At 53.9% G+C, this 21,760-nt stretch overlaps 2 protein-coding genes and 1 non-coding gene across 3 annotated transcripts; all 3 read left to right on the forward strand.

Moving 5' to 3' along the window:
* Positions 1–273: 273 nt before the first annotated feature.
* On the forward strand, positions 274–9,305 carry TGME49_234640 (hypothetical protein; the record flags this gene model as incomplete). The annotated part of the gene is made up of 9 exons (XM_002368861.2): positions 274–436; positions 1,015–1,149; positions 1,485–1,558; positions 2,052–2,831; positions 3,364–4,648; positions 5,128–5,550; positions 6,051–7,959; positions 8,330–8,423; positions 8,887–9,305. The coding sequence occupies 9 exons, from the start codon at positions 274–276 to the stop codon at positions 8,899–8,901; spliced, it is 4,878 nt and encodes a 1,625-aa protein (XP_002368902.1). The 3' UTR covers positions 8,902–9,305.
* A 1,654-nt stretch (positions 9,306–10,959) lies between these two features.
* On the forward strand, positions 10,960–11,032 carry TGME49_234660. Its single transcript has one exon. It is a non-coding gene; the product is annotated as a tRNA-Val (tRNA).
* A 478-nt stretch (positions 11,033–11,510) lies between these two features.
* TGME49_234670 (actin-like family protein) lies at positions 11,511–20,923 on the forward strand. The gene is made up of 12 exons (XM_018780407.1): positions 11,511–12,664; positions 13,367–13,418; positions 14,029–14,125; positions 14,623–14,764; positions 15,499–15,787; positions 16,545–16,666; positions 17,165–17,716; positions 18,298–18,389; positions 18,804–18,885; positions 19,249–19,322; positions 20,385–20,460; positions 20,756–20,923. The coding sequence occupies exons 1-12, from the start codon at positions 12,338–12,340 to the stop codon at positions 20,813–20,815; spliced, it is 1,965 nt and encodes a 654-aa protein (XP_018635848.1). The 5' UTR covers positions 11,511–12,337; the 3' UTR covers positions 20,816–20,923.
* The last annotated feature ends 837 nt before the right edge of the window (positions 20,924–21,760 follow it).

The raw sequence follows: 21,760 nt of genomic DNA on the forward strand, positions 1-21,760 counted from the left end.
CTCTCGCTTCTCTCTGTGGTGACGCGTTTGTCGACGCATTTGCCTCCTTCTCTTGACAGCTGTCGCCGCTCTCTTCGACAGTTGTCTTGCTCGTTTCCTGCTCCCGATCTCTGCTTCCCACTCTCTTTTCGATGCTTGTCTTCTTCGAAAAAATGACATCTTGTCTGGAGGCTCTGTCGTCCGTCGTGCGTCCCCGTTCCTTTTTTTCTTGAGACCCTGCTGAGCGCTCCGGCACCTGTCTTCACTGCGACTTTTGTTTTCTCTTCTCAAGACATGGCACTGAAGAAACTCCACACAGAGGTGGAGAAGGCGCTCCGCGAGGTTCGCGCTTGCATCGACGCCTACGACGAGCGGTGGCAGGAGCTCCTGGAGTTCAACCGGCAATTTTTGGAGAGACCGGACCATCTGGACGAGGCGAAAAAAGACGTCCTCAGAGGTCAGGCCCTCTCCCTGCTGTCGCGTCTTGTCCGTGATGTTGCGCGTTTTCAACGCGCACAGCAGGTCGTTGTCGAGCCAGAGACTCTTGGCGCGCCCCTCTCCGTGGCTCGCTCTTTTCCTTCTCTCTTCTCGCCTAACTGTCCTCTCCGTGGAAACACAAACGCGTTCCCTGCCTCCACCAGCACCTGTAAACATTGTGCGAGGAGCTCAGAGGCCTCCACCTACAATTCTCTATATCCGAATCTCCCCCTAGATCCATGTCATCTCTGTCTCTGTCTCAAGCGCGCAGTCTCTCTACATATACCCGCAGTAGATTTACAAATACATACATATATACATATATACATACATATATATATACATATATATATACATATATATATATATATGCATACATCTACGTGCATAGCCATATACGCACATATATACATGCGCGTCTCTTTATATATTCTTCGGCTCTGTGAGCCTGGCGTCTAAAGCGCGCCGACGCATCCCCATTGTCTTTTGCGGAGGTCCTCCGCTTTTTGGCGGGGCTGATTCGTCTTCGTTTCCTTTCGTCTGCACGCCTTTTTCCAGGAAAAAAGCACAGCGTCAAAACGGCGACGCTCGAATTGGTGGACATCAAACATGCGAACGATACGAAGGCGCGAATCGAAGCGGACCTGGAAGGGTGTCTCCGCAAGCTCCATCGCCTCAAGCAGCAGCTTTCTGGTACGAGGTTTTTCGGTTTCGGTACTCTTCTTCATAAGGAAGAAGACGTTGTCATCGGTGTTTCTCGCAGGCTGTGCCTCTGCCTCGTCGCGTCTTCCGGACTTTCTCAGTGTAGCTTTTCTCTTTCCTGCACTCGATCATTTTTTTTCGTTTTCCTCGTGCATGGCGGACCCGTTTTCAGATTTGTGCCGCTGTCTCGCGGTGTTTCTTTCTCGTTCTGTCTCAAAGGTTCTTCGCATGCACAGTCTCCGCCTGTTTCCTCGCTTTCTTTTGCTCTGCCTCTCCCTTCTCTCTGTCTCTGGAGTTCTTCGCCATCCCCCGATTCGTGTGTGCAGACTGGCTCCACAACTACAGCGACAAAGATATTCGAAATAAAGCCGCTCTGGTCGAGCTACGGAAGAGCATTGAGGTACGACTCGACGCTGCTTTCTGCTGCGTCTCCTCCGGCTTCCGCCAATCCGGATTGAGTCCGTCTGTCGATTTCGACATGCTAGCTTCTCACTCCTTCTGTGTAGATCCATCACAGCCAGTTCTCTTTCAGTCCCCCAAAATGTATAAATATCCATATGTACCTGTGTATTCATATATACATATACACATATATACATACATATATATATATGTATATATATATATATGTATATATATGTATATGTATATATATGTATATATTTATATATGTGTGTGTATGTACGTCTGCACATGGACGCGCGCCGGTGTCCATTGGGACATTGACGCACATGGCTCGAATGAGGACGGAGGTCTCTCGCTGCGTTTTCTGCATGCGTCTGTCTGGTTCTCTGTGTCTCTGGGCTTCCACGGTTTCTGAAGCCGGTCGACACACGCAACAGACGCGTTCGCGTTTCCTGGTCTGCTCTGTCCTCCTTGCTTTTTCCTCTCAGCTCCGGTACAAGCGCGGGAGAGTTTTTTACTCGCAGGGCCAGAGTTCGCAGCCTGGCGACAGTGCGGCGCTCCTCGCTGCGGGGCCTCGGGGCGCCGGCTGTCGGCTCGCCACCTTGTGCGAAGCAGCTCGGTGGATGACGGACTTCATCGAAACGCTCCATGCGCAGATCGAGGGATGGGAGAACGAGCTGGCGAGTTTGTCCGGCCGCGGCAGCGAAGATGCGCAGCCGAAGAAGAGTCGCAGACGCAGCGGCCGCGAGGAGGTCGACGCAGTCAAGGGCGCGCCTCTCAGACAGGAGCGAATCGACCAACTCGCCGCGATGCTGGATCTCCACAGACTCCATGTGGACTGCCTCGAGGGACTCTTGGACGCTGTGTACGCGCAAGAACTGGACGGCGACGACGAACGCCTGGAGGAACTCAGAGAAATTCTCGAGCCGTACGTCCACGACAACGCCGACTTGGTCGTCATTGTCGCAGACGACGTCTACCAAGAGCTGGGTCTCACATGCAGGGCAGGCGGCGCCGACGCGCTGAGGCGCGAAGCAGGCTCGTCGCAAGGTCCGCCTACGCCAGACGCGCAGAGAACAGAAGCGACAACCTCTCGAGCTGCGGCGCTGACCGAGGCCGAGGCACAGAGAGACAAGAGAAGCGCCAGTTCCTCGCGGAGGTCGGCGGCTGCTCTGGCGTCTCTAGACGCGGCCGAGGCGCCTACAGAGGCCGGAAAGCGAGAAGAGGCGGACGGAGACTCTTCCGCGCAACCAACGACACAGCGCGCGGTACGGCTGTGGGGACGCGGCACACAAGCGGGGAAGGAGACTTGTTTGCATGCACTCGAACGCTGACGCTCTTCTTTTAAAACTTCAGTGACAGATAGCTGCTCGCTTTTCTAAAAAACGAATCGACATACAGATATATGCGTACAGTTGTGTAAATTTCTGTGATACATATGCAGAGTGGGAGTGAAGACTCGCAACGCGTGCGGTAGAGAATCGAGATCAAAAAAGGACTTTTAAAAAAGTGACCTGTACATTCACTGTCGTCTTGTTTACATCTCGGGAGAAACAAGCCGTCCTCTGTGCATATCCATGCATATTTTACATGTGGATGTGAAGTCAAACACAAACGGTTCTTCCGCGTATGCTATAGAAAGAAGATCTGGGCGCATTCGTGTGCTTTTCGGTTTCTTTGGAAAGGTTTTCTTTTCCTTTTTTCCCCCTGTCCCCTTTCGGCATTCACCGCCCGTTCCGCTGCCGAGAGGCCTCACTTCCGCACCGCATGCATCTGCGTTTCTTCACTTTGTTTTGCCAGACGCCTGCGGGAGCGACTCCGACAGGACCTCCCAGGGCTTCGTTCGCTGCTGCTGCGGCGGCGGCTCTGAAACTCTCGGCTTCTTCTTGTTCTTCTTCTCCTGCCGGAGGCAGAGAGCGTCTGCCTTCGTCTCGAGTTGCGCCAGGCGCCTCCTGTGTCTCTGCGCCTGCTTCCTCGGCGCCTCTCAGAGAAGACGAAAGTCGGATCTCGTCTGGGCTCCGCAGCTCTGTCGGAGCCTCGTCTTCCCCAGACGGGTGTGAGAAGGCAAGTCAGCGACCGGTCCAGCGAAACGCTTCTATTTCTTCGTCTTCGTTCTCGTTCTCTTCCTCCTCTTCCTCTTCTTCTTCCTCTTCTTCCTCTTCTTCCTCGTCTTCTTCGTCTTCTTCTCCGTCTGCTTCGTCATCTCCTTCCTCTGCTTCCTCTGCTTCCTCTTCTTCTGGGTGTGTGCGTGGATCAGGGGAGGCGGACGTCTCTTCCTCGTCGAAGTCCTTTGCCAGTGGTGTGGGGGGCGAGGCGAAGTCTGCGCCGAGACCGGCGTCAGGCCGAGGCTCGACAGGCGCGTCGTCTGAGGGGGATCTCCCCGCGGAGTCCTTGCGGCGTCGCGAGGCGCCTTCGGAGGAAGAGAACGAGGAAAGGCGTTTGCTGAGAAACGGAGTCCCCGCGAAGCCCAGGCCGAGAGGGTACGCGGAGGCTGTCGCTTCCTCCTTGCGTTCGGCTCTCCACGCGCCGACGCGCTTCCCTGCTCCGGCGCAGTCGGCCTCTGAACTGCAGGACGCGTGTGATAGCGGAGGAGAAGCTCCCCCTCGCGAAAACCAAACTCGCGCGGGGAACAGAGAAACCTCACGAGGAACTGACTGCAGGCCGGCTGCGTGGGGACCTCCGCCTGCAGGTGTGTGGGCAGTCGGCGAGCCTGGAGAGAAGGAAGAACTCAGAGACAACAGAGCGTCTGCCGATCTGGACTGCGAGAGACGAAAGACGCAGAGAGAGGAGACGCAGGTGGCGGGCGCCTACAGAGGTCCAGCGACTCGCGGAGACATCCGAGAGTCGCGGGAGGCGGAGAGAAGAGGGAGGCCGGACGATAGCGAGAATGGAGCAGCCGAGTGTGCTGGAGCTGGCGAGGCGAGAGTTGGCGAGGGAGCTCGAAGTCCAAGTGGCGGAAGAGAGACAACTCGTGATGGATCGTCCTCAGGACACCGAGGGAAAGGCGACTGGGAAGCGAGAGAAGGACCAACACCGGCGGACGACGGGGGCGTCGTTGTCGCTCTCACGACGGAAGCAGCGTCGGGTACGGCACAGGAGGATCGGCTTTCTTGCTTGCTGTTTTCGAGCTGTGCCTTTTCGCCCTCTCTGTGGAAAAAACGCATCTTCCATCTCGTCCTCGATCCTTGGTGTGTGTGCGTCTTCCTTGCGTCGTTCCAGTTCAGTAGTGTCCCTACGGACTAGACAAGTCGGGGAATCGTAGACCCTGCAGGCCTTAGGTTTCATGCTGTTATGATTCGTGGGCGGTTGTGAGGCGGTGGTGCGACATGAACGTTAAAACTCAAGGAAGACGAGTTGCACTGAATACATGTAGACCTGAATTCCGAACGTCGGACCCTCACTCCGACTTCGTTTTCAGCTTTCTCCGTCGAGCTCAGAGGTCTCTTGGACAGACGGCGAGGTCCCTCGGCCCCTCGCGGCGGTTCTTTGTTCCCGGTGATCTTGTTTTAGTCTCTCTCCTGGTCACTGCAAATTTCCTCTCTGCTCGCTGTCGCTGCTCCTCAGGTTGGGTGTACGGCTACCGAGTGCATGCGCTCCAAACTGCCGAGGCTCTGCAGGGCTGTTGGTACCCTCCAGAGACCCCTCACGTCTTCCTGCCTTCCTACGGTGAGTCCGTCGATCCCGCGGCGCTGACGTTCTCGTCTGGCGACCGGCTGGCTCTCGCGCGGTCCGCCTTTGCGACGGCTCCGCATGCAGTGGACGCGAAGCTGGGCGACCAAGACAGGACGTCTCCCTCGTTTCCCTGCGCAGCAGCTTTGCGAGCAGCGACAGCCGGGGAGGCCTTTGTTCGTCCTCAGGCTTCGGTGCCGCAGGCGGTCGCGGTCTCTCCGCGCTCGCGCGTTGCGTTGCTTCGAGGCCCAGGCGGAGGCGACAGAGACTCAGACCAGAGATCAGAGGCCATCGAGAGCAAGCGACCACTCGGACAAGGTAAGCGGTTGAGGCAGAGACGAGCAACGGTCCGTCGAGTTCTTTGCAACTTGAGAGAATGGCCGGGGGACATGTCAAGCTGAGATGGTCGTGTGTAGAGTGGGGTTTGGTGAAGGCCATTTTTGCAGGCGGCGTCTGCGAGTTTCCCATTCCTTTCCCTAGACTTCGTCGTTGCTTGCGTTTCTCCTTCAACGAGAAAAGGCGACGGAGGCGTGAGGGGATGTTGACTGTTTCTGGAGTCGATCCGAGATTTGCGTTCGGGCCAGGTGCGCCACTCGAGGCCCCGGCGCCTGCTCGTTGCTCGATGAACTCGTCTCTCGCCTGCGGCATCCCTCGGCGCGACTCACCTTCTTCGTCGGTCCTCGCTTCTGTCCCCCGCTTGCATCGCGCCTCCGAGTCTACGGGTGTAGGCTTCGCCTTTGTCGTTTCTTTCGTCTCTCTCGGTGCCGTCACGTCCTCCCCCCACATCTCTTTTCGTCTCTCTCTGTCCACGTTTGCAGACTCGCCGCATGCAGCTGCAGAGTCTCCTTTCCTGGGATGCACGGGCAAGAGTCCGAACTCCGGCGGTTCGTCGTCGCTGCTCGCGGCGCCTCTGCCTGGCTTCTCGCCTGCAGCGGGGGGAAGCTCGCAGGACTCTGTGCAACTCCTGTGGAGCTCGTGTGACGGTTCTCCTGCGCCTGCTGCGCCTGCTGCGTTGCCGCGAGTGTCGGGCGCCGCGAAAGCCGCGCCGCTCCGCGGATGGAGCCCAGACGCGCCGCCTGCCGGCCTCCCGACCGCGGTCGATGGACGGAGCGCAGGCTGCACCTCCGGCGACGTCTGTTCGCTCGAGTCGTTTTTTGCGAACTCGGCGGACGCCGTGGCTTCTGGAGACGCGACGTTCGCGGCCTCTCCCTCGCTCGCGACTCTCTCGCCTTCTTCGCCTGTCGCCTCCTCTTCCACGCACAGTGGAGGCGCAGGCAGTGGTGCCTGCTGTGTGGGCTCGCCGGCTTCGTCGAAGTCTTCTCCGTGTGGTGTCGTGACGCCCCAGAGTCGCGGCGGAGAGCCTGGGAGCAGCGGCCTCCCCGCGCGGCCCGGGAGTCTCTCGCAGGTCTCCGACAGTTCGCATCAGCCTTCAAGGAGAGGCACCAAGAGTGCGAGTGGCCAGCGCCTCTTTGGAGATGCGGACATCTGGGCTGGACTCGCGTCGCTTCTGCCTCCAGGAGTCGGGGAAGACGAAGGGGGAATCGCGCCGCTCGAGGCTGCGTCGAGTCTCCCGTCGCTGCCGACTGACGCCGACGGTGCCGCCCGCGCTGTCTGCTGTGGAGACCGCCGCGCCGCAGGCCCCCAGGCCGCGGGAGGGACTCCAGGCTTCGCCTCGGCCGGAGTCTCGGATGGCCAGCCTGGGTCTGCGGGGGCGTCGACGACTTTCTCCGACTCTGCGAGGTCTTCCTGCGTCCAGAGTTCTCAGCCTTCCCGCGATGGGGAAAAACTCACCAGGCGCGTCGCCCTTGGCGCGGCGACCGAGAGGGCGGAGGAGGCGACAGGCGCCAGGGCGCCGGTCCCGGAGTTCTGCCCGACTCTCTTGACGCCTCACGCTCTCCACGCGAACGCCGAGGAGAAACGAAGAAGCGACAGAGGCGGAGACTGCGAGAGGGGAGAGCAGACGGACGAGGGCCGCGCGAGCCTGTCGCCGGGGAGCTGCGAACGCGACGCAGCTGCCGTAAGTGCGAGCGCCCTCCAGAGGCTCTGCCACAAGTGTCTCTGCAGTGTATGTACAGTCGTCCACATTCTCCCCGACGAGGTTGAAGTTCGCGAACTCCACTGGTCGTGGCAGGGCGAACTCGTCGAGGGGGAACGCGGAGACTTGTCTCCAGAGCGAGAGAGAGAACGAGAGGGAGGTAGCGATGAAGAGGGAGCGGCGAAACGGACGCGGGGGGACGCGAGGCACTGCGAAAGTGAACTCGCGGGAAGGAGCGAACCTGAGGACGAGGAAGAGAGTCAAGAGCGACGACGGCGATCCGTCGACTGTGGTCGGCGCCAAAGAGCGCAGGGGAAGGCCGGCGAAGAAGGGCATGGCGAGGCGGCCTCTGGGGATGTGAAGCGAGGCCGCAGGTGCAGTGTGGAGAGCCGGAAGGGAGGCGAGCGGTCCGGCAACTCTCGTGTGTCTTCGGGGGACGGTGGCGACACTGCGAGAAGCTCGTCCGCCTCCCGACTCTCGTCTGCCGAGCCGCCAGAGTCTGGCGCCTCCGTTGTCTCACCTCGGGTGCCCAGGCACATTCGCAGAGTGGGACAGAGCCCCCGGACCTGTCATGGCTGCGTGGCGAGACTGGCGCATTCCCTCTTGCGCTTCGAGAAAGGCGAGTTCGTCGAGGTCCTTATCCACCACCGCCAGGGATGGATCTTCGGCCGCATTCGAGGACAGCCTCACAGGTGCGAACTGAAAGTCCACATCCCCTTTTTCACGAGGCAGTCCTCATACTCTTTATATATAAATATATATATATATAAGTATATATATATATATATATATATATAAATATATATATATATATATAAATATATATATATATATATGCATGTGAGGCAGAACCGCTGTGTGTGTGGGGGGGGGACCTCTTGGTGTTCGTGGGGGGGCGCGTTTTGCGGTTTTTCAAGGATGGAGGCTGCGGGAGTGAGCGGCGTCAGAGCGGTGGAGCTTGTGCCGCAGTGTGGTTTTCAAAAGTGCATGCTGGACGCCGGTCCAGTTCCTGCTCTCTTTCCAGCGCCTTGCCTTCTCGCGTTGCTTTGGACTCCCCCTCAGACGCGGCTGGTTTCCTGACTACATGCTCCAGCGGCCAGAGGACGTCTGCAGCGCCCTCCCGTTCGAGGACCTCACTGCCTGCGCTCAGCTCCTCGTAAGTCGAGATTGCACAGTGTCTCCGCCGCACCGCTCTCTGCTTCTGTTCAAAACGCGCATGAAGAGAAGTCTCTGATTCGCTCCCTCCATGTATTCCTCTGAACCATAGACGTCGCGGAGACAGCGACGAAAGCAAACAGACTGATCCAACCATACGTTTGATGATGAATTTCTTTGCAGAATTCTGGTTGTGTGGAGCCGTGGTGCGGCGTTAGTGTACCGTGCGGAGGGAGGGGCACTGTGCCTCATTCAAGGTTCTTTTACGCTTTTTTTTCACCATGCCGGAACATATTCCTGCAAGACGCAGGCAGACGCCCACAGACAGCTCACACCCTCTCCTGGTGTCTTCCAGTCCGTCGAGTTTTTCTCCGTTTTTGCCTCTTTTATCTCTTTCTTGGTCACCTTTTTCTGGTTTGTCTTCTGTCTCATTTTTTCCTTTTTTCTCAACTTTTTTTCTGCAGGGCTTGAGCCACTAGGCGCTCCGTTCGGCGGTGCTGCACTGTCCACGTCTCTCGCGAGAGTTTGCATGGAAACTCGGAAAGCTGAAAATGGAAACGCAAGACGCGATTCCTGGAGAGAGATAACAAAACAAAATAAAGAAGAATGAAGAGGAGGGAGACAGGAACAGGAGAAGGTAGGAGACGAAGAAGATAGGAGATGCTCGAGAGGCAGAAGCCATTGTAGGAAACGAAGGTGCTGGATGTTGTGCAGAGATCTCGATACCTGAGCTGGGGCAGGCGACAGATTCGCGGTGTCGCGCGATTTTCTTGAGGGCAAGAGGAGGGGGGTCTGAGGCGCAGTCTGTTTCGAATTTGCGAGAACGGGGAGGCGATACAGTCTGGAACATCGTGTGTGCGACTTGTAGCGACGGCGGGCGCCCTGGCCTGCCGGCGGCGTTCGCTATTCGCTATTCGTCCCCAGGCTTTTACTCTTTCTTCTGGCAGTACGCATTCTTCCGACCCCAGACGACGCTCTGTCTTAAAACGCAATTCGCTTTCTCCCGAGGAAGCGCTCTCTGTTTTACGAACGCCAAAAATTCAGGAAGGCACAGCAGCGCTTCTGCATGCACAGGTGAAACATGCGGAAGAGACGAGCGAGAGCAAGCAGGCAGTCCCCACCTGCAGTATGTAGACAGCGCATGGAGCGATGATTTGCTATTGTGATTTGTTCGCTTTTTCGGTGTGCCGACACTGGCGTGAGAGAGGCATCTCGTTCACCAAGAAGGACAGGCACTGCGTGAGGCCTCGAGAGAAAAATCTTTTTCCGCGCGGAGGAACAGAACGAGTCTGTATCTCGTGACAGGCAGGAGTCCTAGGGAAGCATAGGAGACAGAAGCAATGCTGCAGGCAGCACAGTTTAACTCTGGAGAAACGAGCACAAAGGAAATCCTTTTTAAATAGATATCCAGGGAGAGATGCCAAGTGCCTTCTCCGTACGTCGTCGCTCCCTGCGTACTCTAAAGTCGACGAATGGCTCTAGACAGTAGAGACTCAGCTTTCCCTGTTTTCCAAACTTCACACTAGGCAGCGCTGCGGTGCTTGTCGTTGAGGAATCGACGAATGCTTGTTACTGTTGTTCTACTTGCCTCCTGTCGCTCGTCTTTGCGTGGAAGCGCGTCCACGAATATAGCGCTAGAAAACAGCCGACAGTTCGTCAGAAACAGAGAGAAAGAGCTCGACAGAGTCCGCAACGAGAAGGGGAGGTCGCTGCAACTCGACAGTTCCTGTTGCCCATCTCCCTCTCTCCGTGTCGATTCTCGTTGTCTATCACAAGAAACGAGGGAAGCCTTTGCGCAGCAAGGTTACGCTCATTAGACGCGTTGACATCCTAGGTGTTGAATCGTATCTGCGGGACGTTCAGAAATCCGCAGAGTTGCCCCAGAGACACAATCGATCCGTCTGCGGAGACAGCAAAGGCCCCCTTACAGGAGGCACTCTGATGAGAGCCCAGGGTCGCTGTGTTGGTGGTTTTCATGGCTTTTAATTGGCACACAGCGAACAACTCTTTCGGGAACAGCAGACTGCGACGCTCCCTCGAACGCGCCTTCGAGGTGAGAGAAAACATGACACACCTCTTTCTCCAAGTCACCATGAACGCTCTGAAAAACACTCAACGCCATTGACATATATACACAATATATATGTATACACATATATCTATGTATATATATATATATATATATATATATATATGGTGTGGGGTTCTGCGGCTTTGTTTGGTTGTGCATGCAGCGGATATTTGTGTTCATGATATGTTTGTGAAACTGCTGCACAGGGCGCGTAGGTGGAGGGCGTTAGTCTCCGCCGTATAGAGCCCGATGGTCTTGGGGATAATTCACTCCCGCTGTGAGGAACATGCGTCAGATGAAGAGTGCGAAGCACCGAGGAGCGGCCTCAAACCTCTCCTCTAAGGAGAAGCTTTCTCTTCAAGATAGACGGCGAAGCTGGTCATCAGAACCGCGTATGGCTTTTTATTATGCGTTTTTTTCAAGACCCACAAAAACAGAAAGGAAGCGCCAGTCACAAGCCAGCCAAGCGAGCATGGTCTAGTGGCTATGACGCTCGCCTCACACGCGAGAGGTCCCGGGTTCGATCCCCGGTGCTCGTATTTATTGTTAATCTTTCCTCCTGGAGCACAAGGACTTTTTGATTGTTCAGAAAAAGGTGGATTGACGCTACAGCGTATTCTCTCGAGAGTCATCGGCAACAGGTCTTTTTTTAACGGAGTGTTTCCCCCCTTGGTCGCCCAGGGATGACGCGGGAGCGGGGTTGCCATCCAAGCGGCAACTCAATCATTTTCCGGAGTCGAACGAGGAAGATACTCTCTTCTTCGGCTACATGTCACGGCGTCAGTCTCTCTCAAAGTCTCTGCCGCCAGTCTTTGTGAGTTGTTCAGCCTCTCGTCTCCATCGAAAGAACGCAAACTGTGTCCGTGCTCGTCCGCTGTCTTACCGTCGGGTGTAGGGCCCGAAGGAGAGAGAGACACCGTACCAAAGGACTGGGAGCAGCCTCGCCGTCTCTCTCTGTTCTTCTCGCGCCTAAGTTTCCTCTTGCGTTCTTCCGTTCAGTCCTCTTATGGACGAGTGAAGCTCTTCTCGACGAGAAGATAACAGGGGTTCGTTGCGTCGCGGCACTGCGCGTTGTGGAGACAGAGAGACACCGGGAAACGCACACCTTGGAGCAGACGCTCCCGCTCGCTGCGCATCCAGAGAGAGAAACGAGGCAGAGTCTTCTCTCCTCACTTGTTCAGCAAACAAAGATGGAACTTCCAGCGAGACACGGTTCTCGTCCACGCTCCGTTTTCCCTCTCCTCCTCTTTGTGTACCCCTCTGTGCCGGCGAGTTCGCTCGACCGTCCTGTCTGACAAGACACAAGGGCGCGTCGTGGAGAACAGACCCAAACAGGAGGGTCGAGGCTTGCTTCTGGACCCCAGGGTTTTCGAATTTTCTCGTCTCTGTCTCCGCAGCCAGCGGAAAAAATTCGCCGATTCTGACGGATGGATACCCCAACAGCCTGCACACCACAGAATGAGAACGTTCGCTGCCTACGCGGCGGGTCGCACCATACGTCTTCCTTTTTCCCCCTTTGATTCAGTCTAAAGCAGACACTCTCTCCGATCCGCGACGATACCTTGCCTTCTCCCTCGGCTCCGAACCTGCTCTTCCCTACCTTCTTCGCTGCCGTGTTTCCTCCCTCTCCTCTTGTCCCCATAGTCTGCGTCTCGTTCCTTCGCGGCTGTCGGCTTTTGACCTCCCTCTTGTTCTCCGCGTACTTATTCCTCCCGTTTCCTCTCTTCTTTTCTCCCTCCTGTTCTCTCTCTTCTTCTCTCCCTCCAGCTTCTCTGTGGCTGGTTCTCCCGCGTCGCGGCCTCCTCTGTGTGCGGCCGGTGGCTGTCGGGTCCTTCTTCGTCGCTATGGAAGAAGCGTCTGGCGGGGCGCCACCCGCCGGCAGTTTTTTCTCTTGGCTGCGGGAGCGCGAGGCGCAGCAGCTGCAGGCCGAAGCGCAGCAGCTGCAGGCCGCAGCGCCGCAGCATCCGCGGGAGGGCGAGGAAGCGAGCAAGCAAGGATTCTTTTCCTGGCTTCGCACCCGCCAGGAGGACGACGCCATCTGGAAATGTAGTTGGGATGTCCCTGCCTCCTCCCTCGAGCGGAGAAAGGACCGTGACGAGCACGAGCCGATCCTCGTCTTCGACCTCGGCGCTTACCACCTCAGGGCGCATGTAGCAGAGCGCGGCGGCGAGGTACAGAGAGCGAGTTGCCAACAGCAGAAGTGGAGACACGGGGACGACGTAGAACGGTAGAAAAAAAAAGCGAACGCAGGCCTCGGGGAATGGACTCGAGTCGTTCGTTGCTCTCCTGGGCTCTTACTCATCTCCTCTGGGCCGGGATGTCCGAAGACGCAGACTCACGCCTCGTTGCTAAGAGCGCACTTGACGGTACTCAGCGACAGCGTACAGACCACCTGCTACCTTCTGCGAAAGGTAGACAGAGGCACGTAGACAACAGCGAGGCGCTTCAGGAAAACATGTATCTGCGAAGAACTCCTTCTACAGACACAGAGACCGCAAACCACGTGATGTTCATACGTACAGAGAGACATATAAATACATATATATATACATATATATATATATATACGTTAAAATGGAATACGTAGAAGTATAAATATGTATGGCTCATGCAGACACGCACATATAATTTAGAAGATTGCACATGCATAGATGCGCAGATAGAGAGAGAAAGGCAATTTGGCGAGGTTTCGAGTGAAGGGACGCACCTGCCGCTCTGCTTCGCAGAACATCGATTTTTCTTCCATAAGGCGCGTATCAGCGTTCTCGGGATTTCCCACGGGTGTCTTGTGGGCGGAAGGCGTTCGGTCTGCGTTCTGTTCGCAGCAGCACTGTTCTTCGTTTCGCTGCGTCTTATTTGTTGTTTCCTCTTAGGGCGAAGAGCAAAGCTCGATTCTCCCCAGCTGCGTCCGGCGACCTTGGTCAGGTTCGACTTTCCTTCAACACTTGGCCTCGCTCTCCCTGCTCCAACCGAACGCTTCGCTCCACATGTCCTTCTCTCTGTCGTTGTCTTTGCTTCTTCTCTCTCGGGCGACGCGCCTTTGTCTCCTTAGTAGTCTACGCTCTATTCTCTCTCATGCGTGTGTCTCTCGCGGCCACCCTCCTCCCTCCACTCGGCACCTCTCTTTTGCAACGCTTCTAACCAATAAATGCATGTATACATGCATGCACTTGTGTCTATAAAAAGGTCCCTACGCAGCCATATATATATATATATATATATATATATATGTAAATATATGTAAATATATGTAAATATATCAGTGTACCGTTGTGCTCAAATAGGGTCACGTCTTTCATTGCATATGCATACCCTTGTAAACATGATTGCAAATGTGCATATATATATATATATATATGTATATATGTATATGTATATATATATATATATATATATATGTATATGTATAGCTGCATGTGTTGAAATATAAGAATGTCTTTGAGTGTATGTGGATGCCCTTGCGGATCTGTTGTCCATTTTGGTCCACGAATCCGCGGATCGTGTGGTGTTTTCTCGTTCGCCTGCGGCATGTCAGGAGACGGCGGATACCTCTCAGGTTGCGAACGGGGCGCGGTGCAGAACTGGGAAGAAGTTGAAGACGTCTTGGTCGATACGCTGGAGAACCATATGTCGTGAGATTCACATTTGTTTTTTATTCCTCTCAAAACGCAGCTGCAACAAACGAGACACAGTCCACTGAAGAGAGACCCTGTTTCGCGACAACATGCCTCGATCTCCGTCTGCGTGATGTGCTCTGTAGCAGCCCCCCTGGAATCCTCTTCTCTCTGCAAATTCGACTCCGAAAAACTGCAGGCGAAACTCGCGTCTTCATTCACACAAGCGCAGCAGCATATCCATGGAAGTGCGAGTGAAGTTGTTTATAGATACACAAGAAGGGAGGAAAACATATGCATATGCAGTTCCATAAATATGTACTATATATATATATATATGTATATGTATATGTAGACACGCACACATGCCTGTATACATACCTGTATCTATCTATCTATATATATATATATATATATTATATACACGGATTAAAGATTTTCTTTTTGGTGACTACGTCGGACCGCCACCATGTCTAGAACCAGTTAAGGTTTCTCTCTGTTTTTCTGATTTCCAGACTTGGAACTGGACGCCGCACAGACGGCGTAAAGCGCTTCCTGGCCTGCGTCAGCAGTCTGCGTTCGCCTGCCCACTTTGCTCGTCTGGGCGAGATTGTATTTGAACTTCTCGACGCTCAACAGTTCCTCAGCGTCGACCAGGTGCGCAGCCAGAGGCTCTCACCGCACGACCACTTTGCCAATTCCATTGAATAACCCAGACACCAATAGAAGCAGGCAGATACTACTGCATGTCAGACATGTGCAGTACTCCTAAGGCATATATATATATATATATATATATATTTGTATATATATATATATATATACATTTATTTGTTTGTGAGTGTGTGTGTGTAAAGATAGAAATACTAGGTGGGTAGATGGAGAGTTAGATTTGTAGGTAGGTAGATCCAGTTATCGCCAAGATAGAGAGCTGACAGATGGAGAGGGACCTACAGGGATACATGAAGATAGATAGAGGATAAATAGACAAGTGGTAAATGCACTTGGTTTGTCTGGTTCGTCTGCAAACGGTGAAGTGTAGGTCGATGCATACACATTGCCTCGTTTTTAAATAGGCTACTAGATCTACACTGAGATCTTCCAGTGAGAGGCAATGGAGACACATATTTGCCGTTGCGTCACAGCCATGCCATTTGCTACTCTTTTGCCGGAATAGACGCACCTGGGCATGCAAGAACCTGTCGCGCCCAAGGTTATGTCCATGGTTCGATGATCTCTCCATTTGCATGCGTTGTGCCCAAAATCGACAACATCACCTTCTTCCATCGGCTAGGCTGTTGAGTTGCTTCAGATTAATAATGATTCACGGCTTTCTTTTTCTCTCGTGTCTCTGCTGTCGTTTGCCCCATGCGTTTCTTCTGTCGCGTCAGGACCTGCTGTCTGCCCTGGCTATCTGCGGGTGCAGCTCCGCCTGGAGAGTCTCCGGAGAAGATCCGTTTGCTGCCGCCGCAGGGCGGCTCTGCAGACAAATGCAGAATTTCACGGGAGTTGTTATCGACGTAGGAAGTTCCGTTTCTCGGATTTCGCCTCTCCTCTCGGGTCTCGCCATTTCAGGCGTCGTCGTCGAGTTGCCGCTCGGCGGCCGGGACCTCGACTTGCTGATTCGTGACGATCTTCTCGCGCAAAATGAACGGCTCGAAAGAAGAAGCCGGAACGAAGGTGAGAAATGCCCCGTTCTGTCTCCAGAAAACGAGAACACATACTTGTGTTCACCTACAGGTGCGTCTTCGTGCCGATTTTGCCAGGTACTTTCACACAAATATATACATATATATATATATATATATATACCTATAAATATATATATATATATATTATACGTATATATATATGTATATATATATACATGTATATATATATATATATATTTATACGTATAAATATGTAAATGATTATCTCGTTGTTTACACATGCATGAGAACGGTGCTTTCTCTCGAGGCGAGGGAAGCGAGCAGAATATGCGTTGCATGTCCTGCGAGGTTTCTAAACACCCTCTGTCCCTGTGTCCGAAGGCGTAACAATGCAGAGAGGATCTCGCGGTTAGCCGCGCCAGCAGAACATACACGTCTGTGGTCGCAGACCTCACCGCGCCGCTCCTGCAACAGATACAGACGCAATGCTTTGTATCTAAGAACTACTAACACCCATACACATACATACACATACATATATATGTATATATATATATATGTATATATATATATATATCTTTCAACATATTTATTTATTTATATTCGTAGAGTATTAACAGAGGTGTGTGTGAAAACAGCTTTCTGCCTGTGTGGGCGGGCAATGGTGAAGACGTTCATGGAGGTCACCACGCAGTTGTAGGAGTGCAGTGACATGCATTTCTGTCTAAAGTGTTTACTGTTTACGTGGACGCACGCATCAGCCTGTCCGGTTTGGGATGTTTCAGACGGTGTCCAAGGGAGACCCGGTAGGTCGGGATCGACCGTCGACCACTGCGACTTCTTCCGAGCGGCAGAGAGCACGCAGGCGAGTCGGCGCGAGGCGGCCCACTGGAATGTTGTATCGTTGGTAAGACTGCGAGAAGTGGAGACCATTAAGTCGCACGAGGATCTATCACTTCCGTTCGAGTGACCTGCGTCAAGAACATCTCGCCGGTCGACGCGCCGCGTTCCTCTCTCTCTCTCGGTTCGTCGAACGCCTCTGCACATTCGCCAACGCGCGGCTACGCGAGCGCCAGCAACAAAAGACGCGAGCTGCGTCTGTGGATCTGCTGCCGTCTTGTGCGCAGCTTCTCTTTTCTGCTCTCTCTCTGTCTCTGCGTTCTGCTCCGTGGCTGCCGCTTCGCTGAAAAGGCGTCTGGCCCAGTGTGCTGGCGTTAGTGGAAACGGTGCACCACTGAGTTCTGCGTCGGAGGTTTTCTCGCTGCCCATGCGGGTCGTATCCCGAGCTGGGGGCGGATCTCTCCCAGAACGGTGCGCCCTGCGGCACCTGTATTTAGAGTGGAGATTTGATGTCGAGGCAGTCTGCAATTTTCGCTCGATGGCTCCTCACTGTGACCTTTCGCAGACGGCAGCGAGACAGGGAAAGGAGCAACTTGTCTACTGCGTGGAAGACCCCGCCGCGAGCGACTCTGGAAGCTACGCCGTGCTGCAGGCCGAAACCGCTTTCTGTGCGGCTCATCCGGCGAGCTACGAGGTTCGCCTACGCCGGAGAGACTGCCGCCAGTCTGTCGATGCGGATTCGACAGCATTCAAAACTGGCCAGCGGCGCTCGTCCACTCCACTTGTGCCTCCCGAGTCTTCGAGTTCGCGTTTCCCCTCGTCGTCACTCTCGTCTTCTTCTCTCTCTTCTCCTTCCTCTTCGTCTCCTTCATCTGCTCTCTTTTCCTTCCCCCCGCAGACTCAGGCCTCCCTCCTTCGTGAGGTGCAGATGTCCGAAGGGATTTCGTCGAACGCCAAAAGAGAGTGTGCGTCGCGCTGCATCTCTCCCCTCGCGTCTCTGGAGACTGGGGAGGTGATGCATGCAGGTGGACGGCACCTCAATTGCCTCACAGCCTCGCGCGTCCAGGCATCTGAACTGTTTTTCGATAAACCGTTTCTTGCGGACTACCGACGCCGCGTAAGCTTCAGAGTTCGCCTCGCTTGGGCTGTGTCTGCCTCGCACTCGAACGGCGTTTTCCTCCTTGTCTCGCGCTGTGTGTCTTTCTTCCTCTCGCGGATGCGTGAACGTTCGCGAGACACTGGACCACCAGCACAGGGAAGGGGAGGTCCGTCTGTGCGTTTGTGCATGCGATTCTTTCTTCATTTTGTTTCCTTTGTTCTGCTTTTGCCGTCGCACTGCATCGTGTATGAACACGGTTGCACACATAAAGCTGTCTTTGTATAGTGGGCACCTGCAGGCGTCTTGTCTTTCGCAGTGCAGTATTAATGTCCACGAAGAGTCTCCACGTGGATCTGTCCTTCGTCGAGTCCGTCCTTCGTTGTTCCTCGAACTAGTTCAACGTTCAGGGACTCTTTCTCGCCTCGCCTGCGCCCCTGTCGCTTCGCTCGCATAGACTCTCTGCGTATGCGTCGCGTCTGGGTGTGGAAACGGTGCATCATTGTGGCGGCCAACGCACGACACCGTCGCTTCTTTCCTCATGCTTGAAACGCAAACGCTCGTCAGGTGATATCCTTCTTTTGTCGGTTCCGTGGATGCAGCATCACCGCGGCGGGATGGACAAGCTGGATGGGGATACGCTTCCTGAGGCCCTGCTGGAGGCGGTGGAGAGGTGCCCTCTCGACCTCAAGCGGTACGGTTTATTTGCTCGTTGCAGGGAGCGAAACTCGAGCTTCTTTCGTGGGTGAAAGGAAGGAGGGGAGCTCGAGTTTCCCTTGCCAGTTTTCTCGCACTCATCGAGTTCGACGCGTCGAGGGACTCGGCGTACAGCCCGGCTTCGCCGTTCGTTCTCTCGCTGTGGCTGGTCCGCATGGTGCCTCGCCAAACGGGAGAGGAAACGCAGGACGCGGATGCATGCTTGCATGCATGTGCACACCTGTATGGTGTTGGCAAAGAAAAGGAGGGTGGACTGTGGAGCTTTGAGTCGTCGACGCGAGGACATGCTTCACTCCTTATTGAATGGTGCGTGGATATGATTATCGCACAAGCTGCCCGCCCTTGGAATCAGAGCGACGATGTCGACGTATTTGCTTTCGACGCTTCTCAGAGAGCTGCTGGAAAACATCTATTTGGTCGGTGGATCGTCGCTGATTCCAGGCTTCGCGGCGCGACTCCAGGCAGAAGTCACGGTCAGAGGAAAGAAGAGCGAAAGAGAAAAGAAACCAAACTGATAGGAACCGGGGCGAAGACAAACGAGACACAGAGGGAAGGCAGACATCAAGCGCGTGAGACGGGGCTCACAACCACTCAGAACAGGGCGGCCGTCCGTCAGTCAAGAGCGAGGGAAGCACAGGAAAGGAAGAACGCAGGACGAGACAGAACGCAAGAAACAAGGCGACACAGAGTTGAGGCAAACCGTAGCACTGAAATAAAAGACAAGGTACAGCAGAAGATAGCACGCAGAAGAAGATAACAGGGAGAAGACGGTAACAGAGAGTAAGGGACAAGGTCGACGTTGTTCCGGTTCGATGTTGTCTCTTTGATTGGTACAGAACCATCTTCGCCGTCAGAAAGCGCACTGCTCCATTCTGCCGAGAGTCCACGTCATGCCGTCTCCCCTGCAGCTGTACGTCTTGCTCAGAAGGAATTGGCGTAGCTGTCTCAGGTTCTTATACATAGTCAAATTCGATTTACATGGGAGCCTGCGACGAACAACGGAGAAACAGCCTCCCACCGTTTCCTGTTCCTCTCTTTTATATCGTCGTCGGGCATCCCGGGGCTAATGGAGCATAGAGACCTGGGCAGCGAGGTAGAGTTTACTGTTTGTGCCAGTGCAGGTTCTTCCCTCTTGTTTCACCATATTAGATGCTCGACTGCGTGTACACGCACCACTGGAGTAAATAACGCAGGTTTGCTGTTGGCAGAATTGCTCGGGGAGACCTGCCTTGATGCATTCGATACAGGAGTTGCAGGGACAACTGAGCCTTGTTTCGGGGGCAGTCCAGTGCCCTGCGACTCGCTCGTGTTGTTTTCCTCCTTCGGAAAGCTGCGCCCTCGACGGTTGCGGGCAGAGTGCGTAGATGAAACGAAAACGCCATCCATTCTCTGCGATACGGAGGCTGTCTTCCCTCTGATAACAAGCAGCGGTTGGACGTCGCGAAAAGAGCAAATGCAGTGGAGAACTTGCAGTGTGTGTGCAGGTACCAGGACTGTCGATCCATCAGTACCCTCTAATAATCCTACGCATGCACTGTTATACGTTCGCATGAGTTGCATAAAGGGAACGAGAACCAGCGTATGCATGTACACAGAGACGCGCGTAATCAGCTTGTGTGACCGAAAACATGCTTGGTTTCTGCGCATGCATTTTCGGATAACCTGGGGAGGCAAGTCGGTCCAAACGGTACGCGGCTTCATCAGGTCCATCTGCGCACCTAAGTTGATCCTCGACTTTGTATGTTCGACGCTAACGTTCCGAATAATTTCCCAGGCATGTAGGTACCTAAGGAATCAAGAACTCATGTTTCTCGTAGGACCAGCAAGTATAATTGTCAGAGCTCAGAAGTACGCCTTTGCGTATCTCCCCCTCGATCGAGAGGTATCATCTGATATGCTCAAATCTGCATTCATGCGTTCAGTTGCATGTGTCCATGCATGCGGGACTTCTGTGTTATCTCGTCTGGCGCAGCCACTCAGTGGTCTCAGGAGGTTTTCGCTTTGCTCTCGGTCCTCAGTTTGATCTCAACCATATCAACCGTCAGCAGGTAGGCGATTATCTGCACGCAGCGTCCATAGTTTCAATGTTCAAATTCATATCTGCCCGTTCATTCACTTGGAAAGTTCCTCCTCCGTCTCGTGTCACGACTTCAGTCGTTATGGTGTCCATTCGCTCTCTCCATATATGTATCTATGTATCGTGTCGTTTTGGTCCGTCTCGCTTTTATCCGTTATCTAGCTGTGTTTTCTTTTCTTCCTTCCTCGTTGTCGTTCTCGCTCCTTCGTTTGCTGTCCCATCGCATGCACTCATATTGATGGCTGCCTGCAACTCTCTTTGTGCAGTACGAGGAGTACGGAACGTCGTTTCTCGAGCGATTCAGCGTCAGAGGTCGTCTGAGATGAGTCGCGCGGTGCGCCCCCAACGCAGAGAATTCGGAAACCATCCGATGTTCAAATATGTGGAGGTGGAAATATGAAAACAAACATATGTCGAAGTCCTTGAACGTCAGCGCATACCTACACAGGCAAATATATATATATATATATGCATATATATATATATATATATGAGTGTGTGGATGTGCATGTCTATGTCGGGATAGATCCATGCTGGTGCGACAGCCTAAACAGACGAAATCATTCGATGTGCACACCTATGTAGGTCATCCTGTCAGGAAAATATGATTCGAAGTTTGAGGGAAATGAAGCGCCTATGGCGATGTAGCATTTTTAGGCGCATGCGAGTTTTTTGTGCTACAACTGGCACTGCCTGCCTCATCTCATTTGTCGATCACTCGGGCGAAACCATCGTCCGGCTTTCAAAACGCTGAAATACAACGCACTGATCGAAGACCCACAGTCACTACGTGATGTGCCCATGCGGGGGACGGAGGGTAGAGATACAACACCTGGCTAGTATTATAGATGGGCCACCAAAAATCCCTGTTTTCTTCAGTCACGAATTTAATACAGATGCCCATGGGTTCCCACGGCTGAGAGATTGTTAAAATGGAAGACAAACGAATTTGGCTGATGTTCTCTCCAGACGTTGACCCTCCATTGTTCGCACCCACACCGTGTCGCTTTCACCGCGTCTGTCGGAGCAACTGAAATCCCAAACCTGGAGAGATGATTGGTCTGAACCAGCTCGGTATCTCATTTTCTAAACAGCAACACCGGATGAAAGAAGCAGCACCAGGTCGCCCGTGACTACCCAGCCACATCGCCGTGTATATAGGCGCCGTGTATAACGATATCTGTTTTAGTACGTGTAGGGATGTATATCTACGCCTACTCATGCGGTGTATATGCACTAGAGCACGAGGCGTGGTTTTGCCAGTTCTGTAC

Source organism: Toxoplasma gondii, chromosome X, assembly GCF_000006565.2.
Source record: "Toxoplasma gondii ME49 chromosome X, whole genome shotgun sequence".
In the NCBI taxonomy this organism is placed as follows: domain Eukaryota; phylum Apicomplexa; class Conoidasida; order Eucoccidiorida; family Sarcocystidae; genus Toxoplasma; species Toxoplasma gondii.

Excerpts from the sequence above, each read along its gene's own strand:
- TGME49_234670 (XM_018780407.1), top strand. The coding sequence starts at position 12,338 with ATGGAAGAAGCGTCTGGCGGGGCGCCACCCGCCGGCAGTTTTTTCTCT. Across the intron at positions 12,665-13,366 it reads TAGCAGAGCGCGGCGGCGAG|GGCGAAGAGCAAAGCTCGAT; the intron begins GTACAGAGAGCG and ends GTTTCCTCTTAG. Across the intron at positions 15,788-16,544 it reads AAGAAGAAGCCGGAACGAAG|ACGGTGTCCAAGGGAGACCC; the intron begins GTGAGAAATGCC and ends GGGATGTTTCAG.